Source organism: Anabas testudineus, chromosome 2 (genome assembly GCF_900324465.2).
Source record: "Anabas testudineus chromosome 2, fAnaTes1.2, whole genome shotgun sequence".
In the NCBI taxonomy this organism is placed as follows: Eukaryota; Metazoa; Chordata; class Actinopteri; order Anabantiformes; family Anabantidae; genus Anabas; species Anabas testudineus.
Window position 1 is genome coordinate 1,471,925 of NC_046611.1, and position 24,233 is coordinate 1,496,157.

The 24,233-nt window shown below is 39.8% G+C and overlaps 1 protein-coding gene across 5 annotated transcripts in view; it reads left to right on the plus strand.

Moving 5' to 3' along the window:
• The first annotated feature begins 4,499 nt into the window (after positions 1–4,499).
• LOC113164556 overlaps positions 4,500–24,233 on the plus strand; it is a 29,321-nt gene continuing 9,587 nt past the window's right edge. Inside the window, exons 1-9 of one of the 5 annotated variants that reach the window (XM_026363910.1) lie at positions 4,500–4,786; positions 7,129–7,234; positions 8,397–8,786; positions 8,904–10,533; positions 10,741–11,004; positions 17,703–18,104; positions 19,363–19,812; positions 21,071–21,520; positions 22,779–23,228. In XM_026363910.1, the coding sequence (XP_026219695.1) occupies positions 8,444–8,786; positions 8,904–10,533; positions 10,741–11,004; positions 17,703–18,104; positions 19,363–19,812; positions 21,071–21,520; positions 22,779–23,228 (3,989 nt within the window). In that variant the 5' untranslated portion in view covers positions 4,500–4,786; positions 7,129–7,234; positions 8,397–8,443. The remainder of the gene's footprint in view (positions 4,787–7,128; positions 7,235–8,396; positions 8,787–8,903; positions 10,534–10,740; positions 11,005–17,702; positions 18,105–19,362; positions 19,813–21,070; positions 21,521–22,778; positions 23,229–24,233) is intronic. The other 4 variants (XM_026363907.1, XM_026363906.1, XM_026363909.1 and 1 more) reach the window with 4 other exon arrangements.

Genomic DNA, 24,233 nt, shown 5'->3' on the forward strand with positions numbered 1-24,233 from the left:
TGTAAAATTAAACTTGGTTGTCACACATTCAAGTTTAATTTTACTAAGTTAAAACCTGTGGTGTAGATAGGAAGCCAATGGAGATTTTTGTGTCATAAAAAAAAAACTTTATTAATCCCTGAGGGAAATTATTTTGCCTCATTAACATTGTTCTCAAAACAGACAGAAAGAAAAGGAACCACAACCAGGAAAGATCCAACACCAACATAAAAACACAATAATATTAGTACAGAAAACTCAATATATGTACAGAAAATGTAAAATAGATAAATGAAATTGGGTCAATATATTCACAGTAAGTATATGACACTTTCACTTCCCCCACACCTCACAGAGGGGGGAGGAATTGTACAGATTGATTGCCACAGGTAGAAAGGATCTCCTGTGGTTCTCTGTGGAACATTTAATGTTAATAAATCTCTGGCTGAACGTGCTCCTCTGTCCAACACACTGTGCAGTGGGTGGGAGGGATTGTCCAGGATTGAGAGGAGTTTGGACAGCATCCTCCTTTCAGCAACAACATGTAGAGGGTCCAGCTCCACCCCCAGAACAGAGCCAGCCCTCCTAATCAGTTTGTCTAGTCTGTTAGTGTCTGCCACCTTTATGTTACTGCCCCAGCAGACCACAACATAGAAGATGACACTGGAACCACAGACTCATAAAACATCCTCAGCATGGTGCTGCAGACGTTGAAGGACCTGAGTCTCCTCAGGAAGTTCATCCGGCTCTGAGCCTTCCTGTAGAATGCTGATGAGTTTTTGGTCCAGTCCAGTTTGTTGTCCAAGTACACTCCCAGGTATTTGTACTCGGACACAACCTCCACCTCCTCCCCCTGTATAGAGAGAGGGATGACAGGACTCCCAGATTTCCTGAAGTCCATCACCAGCTCCTTTGTTTTATTGTTGTTGAGTTGCAGATGGTTGAGTCCACACCAGTCAACAAAACTGTCCACCACTCCACGGTACTCTGAGACATCTCCACCCCTAATACATCCTACAACTGCAGAGTCATCAGAGAACTTCTGAAGATGACAGGACTCTGAGTTGTACCTGAAGTCTGAGGTGTACAGGGTGAAGAAGAATGGACACAGAACTGTCCCCTGTGGAGCACCTGTGCTACAGATCACAGTGTCAGACACACAGTTCTGCAGGCAGACGTAGTGTGGGCGGGGTAGTCCATGATCCAGGAAATCAGGGGAGTGTTGACCTGCATGTTTTTTAATTTCTCTCCCAGCAGTGCAGGTCGGATGGTGTTGAATGCACTGGAGAAATCAAAAACTGCAGGGGGCTCTGTGGATCAGCCTGGAATCGATTGAAGAAATTATTCAATTCATTGGCTCGGTCCACAGTCCCCACAGTCTCCAGTGATGGTCCTCATGCCCCTCCAAACCTCCCTGGTGTTGTTCTGTTGAAGGCTATGTTCTAGTTTTCTCCTGTAAGTCTCCTTCCCCCCCCGATCTTGACAGACAGCAGTCTCTGGACCCTCCTCGCTGCCTCCCTGTCTCCTGATCTAAATGCTTTCTTTTTGTCATTCAGGATGGCTTTAATGTCCTGGGTGACCCAGGGCTTATTGTTTGGGAAGCAGCAAATGGTTTTTGTGGGTACGTGGGTGTCCACACAGAAATTAATGTAGTCAGAAATGCAGTCTGTCAGTCCATCGATGTCCTCACCATGAGGTTCACAGAGAGTCTCTTCAAAGCATCCCTGCAGGGCAAGGTGTGCCCCCTCTGTCCACCTCTTTACAGTTTTAATGGTGGGAGGCTGCCTCTGAACCAAAGGTGTGTATTGTGGGAGGAGATGTACCAGGTTGTGATCCGACTTTCCCAGAGGGGGGAGGGCAGTGGAGCTGTAGGCATCTTTAACATTAGCATACATCAGGTCCAATGTCCTCTCCCCCCTGGTGGGACAGCTCACAAACTGGGTAAAGGTAGGAAGTGACTTATTGAGGGTGGCGTGATTAAAGTCTCCAGAGATCATAAAGAAGGCGTCGGGGTGTCTGGTCTGCAGGCTGGAGGTGACCGTCTGAATGACGTCACACGCAGCAGCGGCGTTAGCGGATGGAGGAACGTAAACAGATTAATATGGTGTGAGAAAACTATCTGGGCAAATAATATGGACGAAGTCCCACAGCCAAAAGTTCAATGTTAGGGCTGCATACACGCTCTTTCACAGTGACATGACCAGGATGGCACCACCTGTTGTTAATGAGAACGGCGAGCCCCCCTCCTCTCCTCTTACCGCTCTCCTCTCGCCTCCTGTTCCAGCGCACGGTGCTAAAACCGTCTATATTAACACTGGAGTCAGGAATACCATCATGCAGCCATGTCTCTGTGAAACACATCAAACTACACTCTGTAAAGATTTTCTCCATCCTCACCAGAGCTGTCAGTTCGTCCATCTTATTGTCCAGTGATCTCACATTGACCATAATCACAGAGGGGAGATGAGGTTTGAATCTTCTCACCTTCTCTCTGCGCATCATCATACAAACTCAGGCGCAGTTTTATAAATGCAATTACAGAGAAACACAATAATCACTGGACTGTGTGACAGATTATTTTAAAATGAATTGTTAAGCATCAATTTAAACATTTTCATATGGGATGCTACATTGTTTTATATTATCAAGACCACACCAAAGGCATGGTCGGGGGGATGGGTGTTGGGTTTAAACCTCGCAGAAGTACTTTGACTATTATAGTACAACAATCAGAGTTGGAAAATCTGTGGTGGGAAAGAAAAAGATGTGTGTGTGTTGTGGCGATCGGCCCAGTGACAGCTCCACTGGTTTTGTGTGACCGTAGTCTACTCTCTCTTCCACCACCACTACAGCAAGTTCAGTCTGCAGATTCATCCACTGACTTATTATCCTCATCTGTGGAATGTTACTGACTAACTTTATGTCACTATCAAAGCTGAAAAAGGTAAAAATGTCGGCATAGTTGCTGATCTAACATCAGATGAGATGAATAATAAAATAAATTTAATTGAATTGAATGAATATGAGATTTTCCAAACAGCCTCTACAACACACAGGAACAGAAACTATACCATACCCATCACAGTGTAAAAAAAAACATCTTCGTTTTAATGGAGCAGGATCAGAAATGTCAGGTGTATATGCTGTACAGGAAAATGTATGTTTTACACTTGACATCAGTGGACACTAGTATATACTCTTAGCTATTGTAAACTATTATACTAAATAATTAATTCTGATTACGACAGAGGCCTACACGCATAGTTGAGGTGAAATTGTTCAGTGATAGATTAAAAAAGTTCTGGTGTTATAGAGAATCACCTTAAAATCTTTTTAAAAAATTAATAATGATAAGAAAACTCAACATCAAATATCACAAATTCCTTTTTATCAAGTTTAGTTTTACAAACCTTCGTGTTAAACCTCAGCACTGTACAAGCAAACAGCATCTGTATTTATCATGAAACGTTGCTTTACAGACGATATGGTTGGAACCTCTCTCCTCTGCTTATCGTCCTGCTCTTATCGTTAACTGGTTCTATCCTCTGTTAACTGGTTCTATCCTGGTTCTATCCTCTGTTAACTGGTTCTATCCTGGTTCTATCCTCTGTTAACTGGTTCTATCCTGGTTCTATCTTAACTGGGTCTATCCTCCGTTAACTGGTTCTATCCTTTGTTAACTGGTTCTATCCTCTGTTAACTGGTTCTATCCTGGTTCTATCCTCTGTTAACTGGTTCTATCCTGGTTCTATCCTCTGTTAACTGGTTCTATCCTGGTTCTATCTTAACTGGGTCTATCCTCCGTTAACTGGTTCTATCCTTTGTTAACTGGTTCTATCCTCTGTTAACTGGTTCTATCCTGGTTCTATCCTCTGTTAACTGGTTCTATCCTGGTTCTATCCTCTGTTAACTGGTTCTATCCTGGTTCTATCCTCTGTTAACTGGTTCTATCCTGGTTCTATCTTAACTGGGTCTATCCTCCGTTAACTGGTTCTATCCTTTGTTAACTGGTTCTATCCTCTGTTAACTGGTTCTATCCTCTGTTAACTGGTTCTATCTTAACTGGTTCTATCCTCCGTTAACTGGTTCTATCCTCTGTTAACTGGTTCTATCCTGGCTCTATCCTTTGTTAACTGGTTCTATCCTGGTTCTATCTTAACTGGTACTATCCTTTGTTAACTGGTTCTATCCTCCGTTAACTGGTTCTATCCTCTGTTAACTGGTTCTATCCTGGTTCTATGTTAACTGGTTCTATCCTTTATTAACTGGTTCTATTCTTTGTTAACTGGTTCTATCCTGGTTCTATCCTCCGTTAACTGGTTCTATCCTCCGTTAACTGGTTCTATCCTGGCTCTATCCTTTATTAACTGGTTCTATCCTGGTTCTTTGTTAACTGGTTCTATCCTGGTTCTACTCTCCATTTATTGGTTCTATCCTGGTTCTACCCTACATTAACCTGTGCTATGAGTCCATCACCAGTAATCTAATCTACGCAGATTAACCTCGTGACAGAACACGGAGAACACGGAAACGAGGTGGAAAACAAGCCACGAGTCAAACGTAGAACCATTAAATATCACCGTGTGTGTCCTGACGGTGATGATTAATTAAAGTTAAAGTTAAAATTCAAACGTAACAAAGCCAGTTACTGTGACGGGTATTATTATACTGTTTGGGTATTTTTAACAGCTCCGTATATGAGAAAGTGAAACTGCGTCACACCGATCATCAGACTTAACACGAGGAAGGAGACGGACAGGAACAGGTTCGTTAAAGAAAAGCAGCAGCTGGAGCTTCGATTCTCAGAGTAAGTTACTTATTATTTATTATTATTTCTGAAAACACAGATTTTTCTTTACTAAGTTAGTACTTTAACCTAAGTTTCCACTTCCGGGAATAGGACCGATTCCTGAATTAAAGCGTTTATCTCCTAGAAACTGTTCTAACTCTCAGTTTGGGATAAGAAACTGTCGTACAATAAGATTTAAGCGTCTTTTTGAACTTTCATAGCAAAGTTTCTCGAATCTTTCTTTTCTTCGCTCTCTTTCAGATTTTAAGGTTGCTTTCACACCTACAGGATTTAGTTCGATTAAATCGCACTCAAGTTCGTTTTCCCTCTTGGTTCGGTTCGTTTTGTCCGGTGTGAACACGGTAATCACACTCGGGTTTGGACCAAAACAACCGCACCGAGACCCCAAAACGAGGTGGTCTCGATCCGCATCATCTAGCGAACTCTGGTTCGGTCCTCCTGGTGGGAACGCGAACCGAACCAAAACGGGACCAAACGCTATGAATCTCGTGTTTTGAGGACTTTGGGTAGTGTGTAGATTACAATTTCTTTCGTTTGTCCAACAAAAACATGCTGCCTGATTAATGGAGGACAAACGTGGAGGTCTGATGACTCTGCAAGCGATGTAACGTAATAAACAATAATGAACGGGATGATCGATCTGCATTAACATTTATAGTTAAAAATAATCTCTCTACTGTCACACAAACGTACAGTAGAACAACACTTTATCTTCTTCCTATTATTATATATTTACTTATTATTTCCAGCGGCAGAAACAATCTGACCAATAAGAAGAGAGGACGTTCTCACGTAGTTTGAAGTGACGTGTTTTGGTTCGTTTGGATTTTTACTCTGTGAAACGAAACCGAACCGAAGAGAAATTGATACAATGTTACAAACTCATTAACTGATTCGGATCAAAGCAAACGAATTAAGGTGTGAAAGCGACCTAAGTGTCAGGTATTGTTGATACCTGTGCTTGTTATTTCTAAAGGTGAAGAAAATTTCGACATAAATATTCCTAAGATGACAAAATAAAGAGAGAGTTTAGTGCGTTCGGTTTGGTCCGAATCAGTGGATGATTTTTGGAAACTTGGAGCTTTTTCATCTTAGTTCTGTTTTTAACATAGAAAAATCCAACTGTACTAAAATGTGTCAGGTGAAATCACGCGAGAACGTCTCTCCGCTTATTTGTCAGATGTTTCTGCCGCGAGAACAGAAACAATCACGTGGACGACTGAGAACCTTCACCGACATTTATTATAAACATATAAATTACAAATGTATTTATTTATTATAAATATAGATATTTATTGTTATATCAGACCTGGTGTCTGTGTAGAACTAAACGTCCTCGATTAATAAGACCAAGCAATGGAAATCTACAAACTACCCAAAGTCCTCAAATCATGTGATTCATAGCGTTTGGTCCCGTTTTGGTTCAGTTCGTGTTCGAACCAGGAGGACCGCACCAGTGTGCACTAAGTGATTCGGATCGAGACCACCTCGTTTTGGGGTCTCGGTGCGGTTGTTTTGGTGCGAACTCGAGTGTGATTACCGTGTTCACACCAGACAAACCGAACCGCACCAAGAGGGAAAACGAACTAAAGCCTGTAGTTTTAAGAAACTACCTGGATAATCTGTTTGTTAATCTATATCTGTTTGTTAATAATGTTTGTTTAGACAAATGACTCCAGTGTCCAGCTGGTGTACGTGAGGTGAAACTCAACTAAATCACTCACATTTATGTTATTACGGCAACACAATGACCAAGAACTACAATAAAAACAAATAGGCACTCTGTGAGTAATGTAGTAACAAAGAACATGCTGTAACTACCTGCCACCTAATAGGTGTTGTTCTACAATAATTCTAGATAATAAGTGGACTGTCTTTTTAAAATTATTTTTATAATTACTTTTAAACCAATTAGATATTAGATAATAATAGTCTAATAATTCTAATAATTAGAATATATTTAACCATGAGCACAACCTACATTCAACAGGCCTATATTTTAATGATATTCAGTAAAAGTAAAAATGTGATTGTAGCACTTTTATAAGTAGCAGTACTTTGTCAAAGAGGTACTACACACTACTATCAATTATTTAAATAATTTGTGGTGAGGCCAGAGCATTTGTATGAACAAAACGTAAATCCATCAATCCATTGTTCTCACCACTGCTCCTAAAGTGTCCTTAAGTGCTGGAGCCTATCACAGCTGTCATTGGGCGAGAGGCAGGTACACCTCTATAGGTCATCAGTCTATCTCAGGGCTGACATACAGACACAGACAGATAAACATACGCACCTTTTAGAATCATCAATAATCTAACATGCATGTCTTTGTACAGTAGGAGGAAGCCGGAGTACTCGGAGAGAACCCAGGCAGACACAGGGAGAACATGCAGACTCCACACAGAAAGATGCCAGGCGGACCCAGGTCCTTCTTGCTTTGAGGTGACAGTGCTAACTACTACACCAACATATCATGCAACTGAAATCCAAACTGAAAAATATGATCAATTTATACACAAATGAATGAAAAAAGCCTGCATGGATCTAATTTACCAACAAAACTAGATGTACAGTACAACAGATAATTCAGGGTTTAGTTCCTAAATGGTTCTACACTGGGTCTCAGCCTCACCTGTCCCATCAATTGACTGTATTTTCATGAGCAGTAAGCAGTAATCATTAAAATGAAAACAAAAAAGGCTTTCACAATATAAAATTTTTTGCTGTAGTCGCAACATATAAAATGGAGAAAAGCTGTAATTCCTATTAAACTTTGATCTTAAACATCTTTACTACTAAAGGTATGTCCTGGTGTTAAATTGAGATTTAATGTTACAGCAGCGATAGATATTTTCTGCTCTCTGCTCTGCCTCTCCTGGAAACTCTTAATGAGTTAGAACATCTCCAGAGCTCTCCTACTCCTAACGGCCAAAATTATGTCACTCTGAGTATTTTTGGATTATTTGGAGTGACATCCTGCTCTGTGGCATTCAGTAAATACAGACCTTGATCTGTCTCCTGTTGAAAAGGTATGGCTACCTATGGTGCATCAGAGGAGAAGAAAATCAGACAAAGATAATGGACTGTTGAGCTGGTGGAGTCTTGTAGTCAGCAACAATGAGCAGATACTGCCTTTGTAAAAGAGAAAAAAATTAGTGTTGTCACTTCCCAAATGACTAAAAAGTGTAATTAAAATGAGGTGATGTGAAATATCCTAAAAAAATATAATGAAATTGGTCAATTTGTACTGTTGTTAGATAAATGTATATCCCTAACAAATAACAGATTTTAGTTTTTATTTTACATTTTTGGAAAAGTCCCAGTTAATACACAATTTTCCCGTGCATTTGCTAATTTCCACCAAATTAACTTTACATTAATTTTAGGATATTTTTCCTTATTTTATATAAATAATTCAAGTGCATGGAGGATTTCTAAACATCATCCAAATTTCTAGTAAAAACAAATAACTGAGATTTAGTTTTAAAAACATTTACATTATTGTAAATGTTTTTAAAACATGACAGAACATAATAAGACATAATAACAATACATTATTAACAGTAATTTTATTTAACATTGCAAGTAACTATTTTTTCTACAGATCATTGAAGCTGGGTCTGTAAGCAGAATATACAGGAGTGAGGACACATGGCTTGTTCAAAACAATCTGCTTTACAGTACATCAGGAGTGTCAGACGCCACCTTGAGAGAGACTTAAAGAATCTCTCTGTGATTGTGGAGAACTTGTATCAGCAAAAAGTTTTTAGTGATGAAGATGTCAGAAAAATACGGGCAGAGAAAACTAACGAAGACAAGACCAGAAGAATAGTGAACTCAGTGATAAAAAAGGGTGAAGACGCCTGTTACGAGTTACTCAGGATTATCGACACATCGAGGAAGAGGACGTTAGAGAGGTCATCCCGTCTGGATCAGTGGATCAGCTGCTTCTCTTTTAGGGAAGATGCACAGCTGGATACAAACTACTTACAAGGTAAATGAAGCAGAATGCTGAATGATCATGTCTGTTTTTTTTATTTCACTATCTACACTCATCTGCTGATTTAATGTTGTGCATTTAAATATCATAATACACTTCTTTTTATTTTAGGCCCAAGTCAGTGCCACAGATATCAGGAAAAACTGAAGTCAAAAGCTAAAAACTTATCAGAGCAGTTTTGGACAGTCAGCAAGAATCTGTTTGAAGAGAAAAACAAGCCTAAGCTGTCGTACACTTCCCTCGTATTAAACACACAAGGAAACATTTGTCCATCTAAAATCAAGAAATTAAAGAACAAGAAAAGCAAATGGAGTCGTCCAAAAAAGTTAAGGACGTACTTCCCTGAGGACAAATCAGAGATGTCCCCCAGTAAACTGCTGAAAAAAGATGAAGATATACTGTTGGTTGGTAAACCTGGAATTGGAAAAACAACACTCGCTCTGGAAATGTTGAAAATCTGGGCTGAAAGAGACACAGAGAAGCTGGATTACATGTTTTACTTTGACATGAGAGAAACAGCCCACATCACAAAGGTCACGAGCTTGGAGGACCTTCTTTTCAGTGGGTACATTGAACCAGATGAAGACAAAGAAGAGGTGTTAGAGGACATAAAGAAGTACTCTGACAATGTCACAATCATTTTTGATGGACTCACAGATCTCTCTTCATCAGTGGTGAAGAAGCTTGTAGAGAAAGATCTGCTGCAGTATGCAAAGATCATTATAACGTGCAGACCAGATGATGAAGATTCATTTTCTGAGGACTTTCTGAGAGTGGAGGTGAAAGGCTTTAGTGAGCAGACCATAAAAACATATTTATCTGCCACACTTGGAGAAGAGCAGAAGAAGGTTCTGAACAACCTGGAGTTGTTCACTCTCTGCCACGTTCCGATGTACGCCCTGATGGTGGCTGCCTGCTGTTCATCAGGAGACTCTCCGCAGCCATGCACTATCACTGAAATCTACATCAATATTGTTCGTTTATGCTTTCAGATGAACGGCAACAACACAAAAACCAAACATCTAAATTCCTTCATCAGCAGTAAGAGAGAAGAAATACTGGGTTTGGCTGAAGTTGCTTTTCTAGCGACTGAAGGAAAAACTGTGAACTTGACAGAACTGTCCTGTGAAGACAGATGTGTCCTTTCCTTCCTGAAATCACTTGATATCAGAGTTTCATGTACTGAGACAGAAACCAAATATGCATTTCTCCATTACACAGTGCAGGAGTTTTTTGCAGCAGTGTGGCTTTTGAAGAATCCAGATAAAATCAAGGAAGTTGTTCAGCAGTGTCTCACAGAGGAGAAGAAACACATGAAACATCTGATCCCTTTCATGTGTCGATTGTTGAATGAGAAGAACCCTAGTTTGATGAAGTGTCTGATTCCAGCTCTGGAGCTCAGGAATACATCGAACTGGTTCTTCCAAGAACTGATAAACACAGTTTTCCCTTGTCTGTGTGAACAAGATGATCCCAAAGACAGTGAACCTGATTTCAACATACAGTTCTTATTCCAGTGCCTGTATGAGTCCCAGAGTCCTGAAGCATGTATCTACCTTCTGGATAAACTGGACTACTGTCTGGATCTCAGTGGAGAGAATCTGGATCCTCACTGTTGCTGTGCTGTGGCCTATGTGGTCACTCAGTCGAAGGACAAGAAAATACGTCTGAACCTCGAGGACGCAACAGTATCAGAGAATGGAATGAGACGACTATTGGGATGCTTCAACAACGTCCGATGGTATGGATGTTAAATTAGGTTCCAACATATCTCCAACAGAAGCTGTTGTCTTTAACAGAATAACAAAGTGTAAACAAATATTAGAATCATACTAATAATCATAATAATATAATAATCATACCATTAATTATCTTTATAATTTACTGCTCATTCCATATCCAGTATGTTCAGTAAGGAACTAGTCTTCCATTCATCTTCAAATTACAGGTGTGACCCTCTGCCACGTCAGCTGTGGGAGATTCTTCTTGCCAGCGATGAGCAGATGGATCACATAAGTTTACTCAGACTTGATGGAAACCGGTTGCACCTTTCAGTTGAGGGTAAAAAGAAGAAGCTGTTTGAAAGAGCTGTAAAAGTCATGAAGATTAGTACGAAGGTTAACGTCTGCCTCTACTGGGACCGGCCGACAGCTGTCTGCCAACATCTATGTGAATCCCTCCTAGAGGCTTTGCCAAACATCAGCTCACTCAGGTATGAACCTTTTTTTGTGATGGAGATTCCACATAAAACCTCAGTGTTTGGTTTCATATACTTTAATATATGAGATATAAATAAAGAGCTAATGCTGGTGTTCAGTGCTGTGAAAGTCTGAACACAACCATCAAAGTTTAGTAACACTGTAAACTGTATGTGGAAAACTTTATGGATATGTTCAGTGTCAACCTGTTTGGAACTTAACAGAGCTGTCAAACGGCATTCAAGTTTAATATTAGTTCTAGTTTAATATTATACAAAGATAACCCAAGTAAATACAAAATGCATTTTTTAAATGATGGTTTTATTTATTTAGAGATAACAGCTGTCCGAATCTGCCTGGTCCTATGTGAAAAAGTAATTGCCCTCTACACCTAATAACTGGTTGTTCCACTCTTGGCAGCAACAACTAAAACAAGTGTTTGCTATAACCAGCATTGAATCTTTCATCACATCACTGTGGAGGACTTTTGATCCATTCTTCTTTGCTTTCAGCCACACTGTAGGGTTTTTGAGCATGAAGTGTCTGTTTAAGTTCCGATCACAGCATCTCAGATTCAAGTCTGGACAAGTCTGAAAACCTTTTTTTCGACATGCAGGTTTGTTTATGATCATTATCCTGCTGCATAAGTGCACTTTGAGGTCACAAACTAAAGGCTGATATTCTCCTTCAGGATTTTCTGGTAGAGCGCAGAAGTCATGGTTCTATTATTTAGAACCATGAAGCTGCAAAGCAGCCCCAGACCATCACGCTACCTAATGTTCCCTTTAACCCCCAAAACCCTGGGTGTCTGAAGGGATGTCATGGGTTTGTGTGTTCCATCAGCGTTCAGCATTAGTGACCTGAAGTCACTGTTGTGTGTTATTATCTCTGGAACGTGTGTGTACTGTGTTATTCACCGGTGCAGATGAGGACACTGGTCAACTCACGCCCCCATTTGTGTTGATCAGAGCAGCCCCACTATATTTTGATTGCGATGTAGTGGGTGATAAATCTGTGTGTAACTCTGGCACCTCCTTACAGTGATCGACATGCACCTGATGACTTCCTTTGAACTTTGCTGCCAAAAATCACCGGGTGTAGTCGTGTTTATCTCCTTTGTTTCCAGTTCTTCTCTCTGTTGTCTTGATGGAAAACAAACTACCTGATTTCAAATTTTTTTCTGATTTCAAAGCCACTTACAAGGGTAGGCAGGGTAAATAAATAGGTGGAAGGGAGGCAGAGATGTTTTTACAATACTTTAACATAGAGTCAACAAACAGTGACTTTCACTGTATTGAGTCTGTTTTTTAAAGTACTGTATAAAGTACCCAAAAGCCACATTTGAGTAAACAAACAGGTATTTTGTTAAAAAATCTTTAAGTATATGAAAAAAACTGTACTTGTATCAAAAGTAGCAGTTTTTCATGAATGTATTCAAGTATGGAAAATAAAAGTAGAAATAAATGATGTTAATAAAAAGCAAGATTGGAATTTATATTTAGATTCATATATTTAGATTTCATTTATATTAGAATTATGAATTTTATTCTGTAGTACCTTCTTTCTTATACTTGTAAATAAGCTCCACCTAAAAAAATAAGACTTGCCTGAAAGAAAGAAGAGGCCTTTAGAACTTGTGAACTCAATTGTAATTGTAATTGTGCCCTTGTAACTAAGACCCATCACTGCCTGGGACATTAAGAAATAATGATCTTATTCTATTTGGCAAATTCAAAATCCAATTTTTCCTAGTCTTTTGGTTGTGACCATCTTTTAAACCCGTCACTTTTAGTCCTAAACTCATTCAGTCCTCCTTTTCATTTCTTCCCCATATTAACAAAGCAGCCCTTAGTTGAAGCTGAAAGAATTCCTGTTGTGTAAATGTGTGTAAAGTTACTATGTCTGTACATTCTACTGTGGTCAAAACAATGTGATTATCTTAAAATCAAACATTACTCAACTTGTGTTGGGGCAAGATGAGCTCATTATTCATGTAACTTAACCTTATTCAAAAATTAAATAACTGAACAATATTTGAGAGAAAAGCTAAATTATACAAATGCATCAACAATGGTTTGAGCTGTTCATGACAGAAAAACTAAAACCACAACTATCCAGTGGCAAGTCGACTAACGGCATGTTAAATATTCACGCTAGCCAAATAATGAGTGATGTTGGCTTTGTGCAACAGTAATATAAAAAAAAGAAAAACATATTTATGTGTGTGTCTTTGACTGAACGTGCTCCTCTGTCCAGCCAACACACTGTGCAGTGGGTGGGAGGGATTGTCCAGGATTGAGAGGAGTTTAGACAGCATCCTCCTCTCAGCTACAACGTGTAGAAAAGGGGTCTCAAACTGCCTGGGGGCTGCGGGAAGCAGAGTCGGGACAAGGCTGGGCTGCATCAGGTTTTCCACAAGAAAAGCTTTAAAAAAAAAAAAAAAAAAAATTCCTATCTTCTCAAATGTCTTACTTTAATTTTTTAATACAAAATAATATGAAAAAATAAATAAACACATTCAAAAGTAATAAGAAAATAAATCAGTAATAATAATAATAATAATAATAATAATAATAATAATAATAATAATAATAATAATAATAATTCTCGTTGATTATGTGGTTTCTTCAGTCTACTATATCTGCTGTATTCAGATTCAAATGTCTGTATTAACAGTTCTTTAATCTTCTTCGGAACATGAATTGTCCTGAACATGAATTGGTTGGCTCGTTAAGCTCCGCACCAACACTGTAAAGTGCTAAAAACATCAAACTATCATATTAAGGCGGGGGCCACAAAATATCGTCCCGCGGGCCGCGAGTTTGAGACCCCTCATGTAGAGGGTCCACCCACACAACACAGCCAGCCCTCCTGATCAGTTAGTTCAGTCTGTTAGTGTCTGCCACCTTGTTGCTGCCCCAGCAGACCACAGCATAGAAGATGACACTGGAACCACAGACTCATAGGAAGGATCTCAGTATCGCTCCTGTGTAGAAGAGAGACTGACAGAAACACAGACCTGCAGATCTTAAGAGCTCAGAGAACCATGGCTGGGGCCCTGTCCATCTCAATCAGTCTCGGATCCAGGACCTTGCTCATTGGATCCCACTTCTGATGCCAATTTTTATGGAAAAAACTGTTGACGTTCGTCAGCGTTCTCTCTGTAGCTGTGAGTCCTTTACTGTTGGTGTGTGACAACAGCAGCAGTCAGAATGAAATGAATGAACTCTGAATTGACTGAAACAACCAATTGTTTGTTCCTTTACACTACTAGGTTAATTCCAGTGTTCAGTAACTCTTAGCAACAGTCTACATGTATAACTAAAAATTAGAAATAGAGGCTTGTTGATGTGTTAATAGCACCTTAAAATAATGTCTAAGGAGAGGTTTTTGTACGTTTTATGCTAGTTTGTATGTTTGACTTGAGAATGCACATTTAAAATGATCATTAATTTCTGTATTTTCTTTGATAACTAAGTAGTCTTATGATACCATTTGTTCACAATCACAAATTGAAATATTGTCCACAATAATCTCAAAATGATCTTTTACCACATTCTGCTGCCCTGATTTATACACACAAAAAATAGGCACTGAACCAATGTGAAAGAAACTATGGGGGAAACCACAGACTCTCAGGGACATGAGACATCGAAGTGACTCGTTATCTAAAGTGGAGTTCTAAAGATAGTTGTCGTCTCAGGTGATGCACATTAGGTCTAGTAAAGTGTTGTGATTTTTAGGTAAAACTCTGTCCTTTGTCCTTCTGTCCTGAACTGGTCCATTCTGCCTGATTGAGCAGTTCTCTTTGTCAGTGTTAACACTATTAAATCTATTGCTGTGTAAGCAGAGACTTCCTGCTGCTCATAAACGAATGATTCTTTTCTACTTCTTTTGCATTCAGCTGTTTCATTTCAGAGGTCACCACAGCGAATCATCTGCCTCCATTTAAGCCTGTCCTGTGCATTTTCTTCTCCCACACCAACTAACTTTATGATCACTCTCTCTACATCTATAAATCTCCTCTTCAGTCTTCCTCTACACGTCCTGACACAGCATCTGTTTACTGATATGTTCACAGTCTCTCCTCTGAACGTGTCCAAACCACCTCAGTCTGACCTCTTTGACTTTATCTCTAACATCTGACATGGTCTGTCCCTCTGATGGACTCATTCCTGATCCTGTCCATCCTCGTCATTCAAATAGAACCTCAACATCTTCAGCTCTGCCTCCTGTTTTTTCTTCACTGTCTTTGAGTCGTACAGCGTCTTTGGTCTCTCCATCATCTTGAACACCTTTACTTTCATTCTCGCTGATCCTCTTTCATCACACGATGCTCCTGACACTTTCCATCCTGCTGCACAGGCCTCTTCACCTTTTTTCCACTCTCTCTGTTGTCCTGCAGCATCCTTATCTCTGCTCCCTGTAACCTCACAGTTCTACTTGGTTCCCTCTCATTCACACACATCTATTCTGTCTTACTGTGTTTAACCTTCATTTCTCTGCTTTCCAGAGCACACCTCCACCTCTCTAGATTTTCCTCCACCTGCTTTCACCACGGATCACAATGTCAATGTCACAATGAACATCATAGTCCATTCCTGTCTAACCTCATCTCTCAGCCTGTCCATCACCAAAGGAAATGAGAAGGAGCTCAGAGCTGATCCTTGATGCAGACCCACCTCTACCTTTAACCCCTCTGTCACACCTACAGCTCACCTCACCACAGTCTTACAGCTCTCATACACATCCTGCTCTACTCTAACAAACGTCTCTGCTACTCCAGACTTCCTCATACAAACCACAGCTCCTCTCTCAGCACCATGTCGGATAGTTTTTCTGGATCTTTGAAGAGACAGTGCAACTCTGTTTGGTCCCTTTGGCTCATCAGGACCAACTGCCTTTCCACTCTTCATCCTGCTCCACAACAGTCACCTCTTCTACTTTTTCGTTCTCTTTTATTTTCCTCATTCATCAAATCTTCAAAACACTCCTTTCAACTTCCCATCAAACTCCTGGCACCTGTCACCCTCCCCATCTTTAATCACCCTAACCTGCTGTACATCCTTCTCATCTGTATCCCTTTGCATCACTAAAATGTACAAATTCACCTCTCCCTCTTTAGTTTCCAAACTAGCATACAAGTTCTCATATGCCCTTTGTTTGGCCTTAGCCACCTCTACCTTCACCTTACGCTGCGTTTCCCTGTACTCTTGTCTACTCTCTTCAGTCTTCTCAGTATCCCACTTCTTCTTGGCTAGCCTCTTTCTCTGTGAATACACCTGGACATGCTTATTCCACTACCAAGTCTCCTTGTCCGCTTTCCCTCCTACCTGTCTCGCTGATCACATTACCAATAGTTTTCCAATCATCTGAAAACACCTCTTGACCATCCAGAGCCTGTCTCAGCCCCTCTGTCCTTTTTTATCTTATATCACTTCGTCTTCTGTTCAGCTTCTAGCCTTACAACCTTTCCACCTGGTCTCCTGGACACAGTATGTCCACCTTTATTTTTGCAACATGTCAACCAACTCTCTAGCCTTCCCTGTCATAGTCCCAACATTCAAAGTCCCTACATGTCAGTCCTACTCTCTTCTTGCCTTTTACTCTTCTCTCTCTGCCTACAAACACACCTTCCTTCTCCCCATGGAGGGCCCATTACCTGTGTTCACCTTGGAGAGTGATATAGGCAGTAGATGTTCTTATGTGACCTGACAGTCATATATGTATTGATTTAATTTAAAATGTATCTGTGACGTGATTCCAGCCAAGTGAGGCCTCGTTTGACACTTGTTATGTCACAATTAGGGAAACAACAGAACTTTATTTCGAAAACATCTCTTCTGCTCATATCTTGGAACCTGGTGTCACTCATGACATCGCTAGTTGAAAGGACTAAGACAAATAAAAGACATAACTGATGCACACGAGGCTGTAATGATGAATTTAGAAGAGCACAGGCTATAAGTGAAACTGAGTTCAATAACTAAACTGGCTACAGAGAGAATGTAATACACTTTAATACAGTTTTATAGATCCTAGTGTACAATGTATAATAATGTGTTATTTTATTATCATGCAGCTTCAGGACAATTATGAGACTGTAGAAATCTGAAATTAAAAATAATAACATAAGAAAATATTAAGTCCACTTATGTATAAAAAATCTGTTAGTTACGAAAATGTTCACCCAAATAAACAAACAACATTGACTCAGTCAAAGCTGCAGCACTCTGGAAAAATAACAGTGGTTGTGTCCGTGGACCTTGTTAAAGGGCAAAGATCAAAATCCAAAGGATCTGAAGCTAGTGGGGGATCAACAGGAGGCAGAACATGAACTCATGGAACACGTTAAGGAGTTCAGAATAAGAAAACAAATAAAAATGTACATTTGTTTGGAAGAAGCCTCTCGACAGAGGGGTCGACAGCCACAAGGAGATAGTTCCAGAGAGAAAGAGCCACTGTTCATTTCAGTAGCTGATAATAGTAGTACGAGTAATAGTAGATGATAGTAGAACACCTGAAACAAGTTTGTTTTCTTTAGATGACAGGAAAGATTTATTAGTTGAGAAATGAGAAAATGAGAATTGGTTTTCTCAGGAAAGCATTTATTAGTGATCTCACTGTTTAAAACCTTAATAATATTAAACTTGTATTTTGAGCACATTCTTGACTTTCATGACTAAGTTTTTTTTTATCCTTATGTTTTCAGTTTTGTACCTCGGTCATCAGATCCTTCAGAAGAAACCAGATTTTTGAGAAATCTCGTTTGCCGAGCAGCAGAAAGAGAACAGCAGACAGGGGAGAAGCTAGAGGAGCTGTTATCATCAGTGTGCAGATATAAAACATTTCCTATTAAGATGTTCGTTGATTTCCTAACTGACCTGTATTCTGAGACTAAAACAGGTTTGAGAGTCCTTCCATCATTCCAGTCAGTTTTCCAGTCAACTCCTTCAGTCTGGTCCATAAACCTCTCAAAGACAAAGTCCTCCATCCTCTTGGAAATGCTGAAACTCCAACCAGAGAAGAAACAAGTGAAGCTGACAGTCTGCTCATATGAAGAGAGTGAAGTGAGGAGTTTCCTCCAGTGTCTGCCTTATATCTCACAGCTCAGGTAAGTGGATTCTACTGAACATGTTGAACTCTACATATGAAGAGTTGTGTTGGAAAAGAAGATGAAAATATGTGATGTTGTAGAAATTCTACCATCATCTACTATTTCAAATATTCTGAGGACATTTGTTGTTGATCAGTGTTTTATTTTCCAATGTGACTGTTTCCATTGATCTTAGTTTGGTTTCACTGAGTTGTGGAGGGTGTAGTGGGAGTCCCAGTGCAGACAGTCAGTGGTGATCACAGAGTAAAACTAGTTAGTGCTGATACAGTGTCTGGTAACAGCAGGTTAAATAACACCGTCACAAACAGTAGGAGGAGGCTCCACTGCACAAAAACATTCCCCATTAAACTTAAAGCTGTCGTTTGTCACTTGGTTCTGATCAGAGAATTTCAATTCTTTCTGCTTGATTAGTCCGTTTGGGAGAATTTTCATTTCCTGACGTTTGATATTGACGACGACCTGAAGCTCTGGGTGGAGCGTAGCAGAGTGTAGCAGAGCAGGGAGAAGAGGAGCTGTGCTTTTGTGTTCCCTCTACTGTAACTGTATTTACTCCAGTACTGTGATGAAGTCCAGTTTGAAAGTGACTTCACATTTCAGATGAAACATTGTTCTCCTGTCTTTATTTACCAGCTTTAGTTCTTTGGTACTTTACACTTTAAGATGTTCTAAACATGTCGAATCACTGGATTCAATATGACACTTGATTATGAAACAGCTCAACCCTTCATGAACTCATTCATATCAACTTCACCACAACCAACATGAAATGAGATTTTGTGTTTGTGTGGTGATTCAGAATCAGTTGTTGGTTCAGTAAAAGACCAGATGAGGATTTTCAGGTTCTTTGTCCTGTCCAACGTTCACCAAACGTCTCATCATGGTTTTAGTCCCTGAGAAAAACGGAGGAATCCTCATTTAGAGCAGCTGTTGGACATGATGTGAACTTTAGATGGAGTTGTTCCTGTTTGTATGTTTCTATATTGTTGAGACCGTTCAAACTCATCCACTCAGTAAATGGACAGAAAGTGAACAGAAGCACTAGGAAACAAATCTGCAGTGAATTCAGACCCAGGATCAGAGTTTGTGTTGTGAGTCAGCAGAAGTTTCAACATGTTCACTTTGTTCTGATCAAAGATGTTTTGAACATTGAATCCAAGACAGACATGAACAAGATGGAGTCCGTTAGTAGTTAGTGGTTTGTTTTTATTCAGCTCAGATTAAATCATCACTAAATGTTTCTTTCTCTTTGTTACAGTTTTAATCTTCACAGGTTAGATCCTGATAAAAGAACCACGTTCTTGGTGAATCTGTTCTGTGCAGCAGCAGAGAGAGAACAGCAGACAGGAGAGAAGATAGTGGAGCTGTTATCATCAGTGTGCAGATATGAAACTTTCCCTTTTCAACACTTGGATGATGATGATGAAGAATATATGGAGTGGAAGTTAAGTTTCCTGCTGGATCTGTTCTCCCATGTGAAGGACTGTGTTACTAAAACAGGTTTGAGAGTCCTTCCATCATTCCAGTCAGTTTTCCAGTCAACTCCTTCAGTCTGGTTCATAGACCTCTCAGAGACAAAGACCTCCATCCTCCTGGAAATGCTGAAACTCCAACCAGAGAAGAAACAAGTGAAGCTGACAAAATGCTCATATGAAGAGAGTGAAGTGAGGAGTTTCCTCCAGTGTCTGCCTTATATCTCAAAGCTCAGGTAAGTGGATTCTACTGAACATGTTGAACTCTACATATGAAGAGTTGTGTTGGAAAAGAAGATGAAAAAATGTGATGTTGTAGAAATTCTACCATCATCTACTATTTCAAATATTCTGAGGACATTTGTTGTTGATCAGTGTTTTATTTTCCAATGTGACTGTTTCCATTGATCTTAGTTTGGTTTCACTGAGTTGTGGAGGGTGTAGTGGGAGTCCCAGTGCAGACAGTCAGTGGTGATCACAGAGTAAAACTAGTTAGTGCTGATACAGTGTCTGGTAACAGCAGGTTAAATAACACCGTCACAAACAGTAGGAGGAGGCTCCACTGCACAAAAACATTCCCCATTAAACTTAAAGCTGTCGTTTGTCACTTGGTTCTGATCAGAGAATTTCAATTCTTTCTGCTTGATTAGTCTGTTTGGGAGAATTTTCATTTCCTGACGTTTGATATTGACGACGACCTGAAGCTCTGGGTGGAGCGTAGCAGAGTGTAGCAGAGCAGGGAGAAGAGGAGCTGTGCTTTTGTGTTCCCTCTACTGTAACTGTATTTACTCCAGTACTGTGATTAAGTCCAGTTTGAAAGTGACTTCACATTTCAGATGAAACATTGTTCTCCTGTCTTTATTTACCAGCTTTAGTTCTTTGGTACTTTTCACTTTAAGATGTTCTAAACATGTCGAATCATTGGATTCAATATGACACTTGATTATGAAACAGCTCAACCCTTCATGAACTCATTCATATCAACTTCACCACAACCAACATGAAATGAGATTTTGTGTTTGTGTGGTGATTCAGAATCAGTTGTTGGTTCAGTAAAAGACCAGATGAGGATTTTCAGGTTCTTTGTCCTGTCCAACGTTCACCAAACGTCTCATCATGGTTTTAGTCCCTGAGAAAAACGGAGGAATCCTCATTTAGAGCAGCTGTTGGACATGATGTGAACTTTAGATGGAGTTGTTCCTGTTTGTATGTTTCTATATTGTTGAGACCGTTCAAACTCATCCACTCAGTAAATGGACAGAAAGTGAACAGAAGCACTAGGAAACAAATCTGCAGTGAATTCAGACCCAGGATCAGAGTTTGTGTTGTGAGTCAGCAGAAGTTTCAACATGTTCACTTTGTTCTGATCAAAGATGTTTTGAACATTGAATCCAAGACAGACGTGAACAAGATGGAGTCCGTTAGTAGTTAGTGGTTTGTTTTTATTCAGCTCAGATTAAATCATCACTAAATGTTTCTTTCTCTTTGTTACAGTTTTAATCTTTACAGGTTAGATCCTGATAAAAGAACCAGGTTCTTGGTGAATCTGTTCTGTGCAGCAGCAGAGAGAGAACAGCAGACAGGAGAGAAGATAGTGGAGCTGTTATCATCAGTGTGCAGATATGAAACTTTCCCTTTTCAACACTTGGATGATGATGATGAAGAATATATGGAGTGGAAGTTAAGTTTCCTGCTGGATCTGTTCTCCCATGTGAAGGACTGTGTTACTAAAACAGGTTTGAGAGTCCTTCCATCATTACAGTCAGTTTTCCAGTCAACTCCTTCAGTCTGGTCCATAGACCTCTCAGAGACAAAGACCTCCATCCTCCTGGAAATGCTGAAACTCCAACCAGAGAAGAAACAAGTGAAGCTGACAGTCTGCTCATATGAAGAGAGTGAAGTGAGGAGTTTCCTCCAGTGTCTGCCTTATATCTCACAGCTCAGGTAAGTGGATTCTACTGAACATGTTGAACTCTACATATGAAGAGTTGTGTTGGAAAAGAAGATGAAAAAATGTGATGTTGTAGAAATTCTACCATCATCTACTATTTCAAATATTCTGAGGACATTTGTTGTTGATCAGTGTTTTATTTTCCAATGTGACTGTTTCCATTGATCTTAGTTTGGTTTCACTGAGTTGTGGAGGGTGTAGTGGGAGTCCCAGTGCAGACAGTCAGTGGTGATCACAGAGTAAAACTAGTTAGTGCTGATACAGTGTCTGGTAACAGCAGGTTAAATAACACCGTCACAAACAGTAGGAGGAGGCTCCACTGCACAAAAACATTCCCCATTAAACTTAAAGCTGTCGTTTGTCACTTGGTTCTGATCAGAGAATTTCAATTCTTTCTGCTTGATTAGTCCGTTTGGGAGAATTTTCATTTCCTGACGTTTGATATTGACGACGACCTGAAGCTCTGGGTGGAGCGTAGCAGAGTGTAGCAGAGCAGGGAGAAGAGGAGCTGTGCTTTTGTGTTCCCTCTACTGTAACTGTATTTACTCCAGTACTGTGATTAAGTCCAGTTTGAAAGTGACTTCACATTTCAGATGAAACATTGTTCTCCTGTCTTTATTTACCAGCTTTAGTTCTTTGGTACTTTACACTTTAAGATGTTCTAAACATGTCGAATCACTGGATTCAATATGACACTTGATTATGAAACAGCTCAACCCTTCATGAACTCATTCATATCAACTTCACCACAACCAACATGAAATGAGATTTTGTGTTTGTGTGGTGATTCAGAATCAGTTGTTGGTTCAGTAAAAGACCAGATGAGGATTTTCAGGTTCTTTGTCCTGTCCAACGTTCACCAAACGTCTCATCATGGTTTTAGTCCCTGAGAAAAACGGAGGAATCCTCATTTAGAGCAGCTGTTGGACATGATGTGAACTTTAGATGGAGTTGTTCCTGTTTGTATGTTTCTATATTGTTGAGACCGTTCAAACTCATCCACTCAGTAAATGGACAGAAAGTGAACAGAAGCACTAGGAAACAAATCTGCAGTGAATTCAGACCCAGGATCAGAGTTTGTGTTGTGAGTCAGCAGAAGTTTCAACATGTTCACTTTGTTCTGATCAAAGATGTTTTGAACATTGAATCCAAGACAGACATGAACAAGATGGAGTCCGTTAGTAGTTAGTGGTTTGTTTTTATTCAGCTCAGATTAAATCATCACTAAATGTTTCTTTCTCTTTGTTACAGTTTTAATCTTCACAGGTTAGATCCTGATAAAAGAACCACGTTCTTGGTGAATCTGTTCTGTGCAGCAGCAGAGAGAGAACAGCAGACAGGAGAGAAGATAGTGGAGCTGTTATCATCAGTGTGCAGATATGAAACTTTCCCTTTTCAACACTTGGATGATGATGATGAAGAATATATGGAGTGGAAGTTAAGTTTCCTGCTGGATCTGTTCTCCCATGTGAAGGACTGTGTTACTAAAACAGGTTTGAGAGTCCTTCCATCATTCCAGTCAGTTTTCCAGTCAACTCCTTCAGTCTGGTTCATAGACCTCTCAGAGACAAAGACCTCCATCCTCCTGGAAATGCTGAAACTCCAACCAGAGAAGAAACAAGTGAAGCTGACAAAATGCTCATATGAAGAGAGTGAAGTGAGGAGTTTCCTCCAGTGTCTGCCTTATATCTCAAAGCTCAGGTAAGTGGATTCTACTGAACATGTTGAACTCTACATATGAAGAGTTGTGTTGGAAAAGAAGATGAAAATATGTGATGTTGTAGAAATTCTACCATCATCTACTATTTCAAATATTCTGAGGACATTTGTTGTTGATCAGTGTTTTATTTTCCAATGTGACTGTTTCCATTGATCTTAGTTTGGTTTCACTGAGTTGTGGAGGGTGTAGTGGGAGTCCCAGTGCAGACAGTCAGTGGTGATCACAGAGTAAAACTAGTTAGTGCTGATACAGTGTCTGGTAACAGCAGGTTAAATAACACCGTCACAAACAGTAGGAGGAGGCTCCACTGCACAAAAACATTCCCCATTAAACTTAAAGCTGTCGTTTGTCACTTGGTTCTGATCAGAGAATTTCAATTCTTTCTGCTTGATTAGTCTGTTTGGGAGAATTTTCATTTCCTGACGTTTGATATTGACGACGACCTGAAGCTCTGGGTGGAGCGTAGCAGAGTGTAGCAGAGCAGGGAGAAGAGGAGCTGTGCTTTTGTGTTCCCTCTACTGTAACTGTATTTACTCCAGTACTGTGATTAAGTCCAGTTTGAAAGTGACTTCACATTTCAGATGAAACATTGTTCTCCTGTCTTTATTTACCAGCTTTAGTTCTTTGGTACTTTTCACTTTAAGATGTTCTAAACATGTCGAATCATTGGATTCAATATGACACTTGATTATGAAACAGCTCAACCCTTCATGAACTCATTCATATCAACTTCACCACAACCAACATGAAATGAGATTTTGTGTTTGTGTGGTGATTCAGAATCAGTTGTTGGTTCAGTAAAAGACCAGATGAGGATTTTCAGGTTCTTTGTCCTGTCCAACGTTCACCAAACGTCTCATCATGGTTTTAGTCCCTGAGAAAAACGGAGGAATCCTCATTTAGAGCAGCTGTTGGACATGATGTGAACTTTAGATGGAGTTGTTCCTGTTTGTATGTTTCTATATTGTTGAGACCGTTCAAACTCA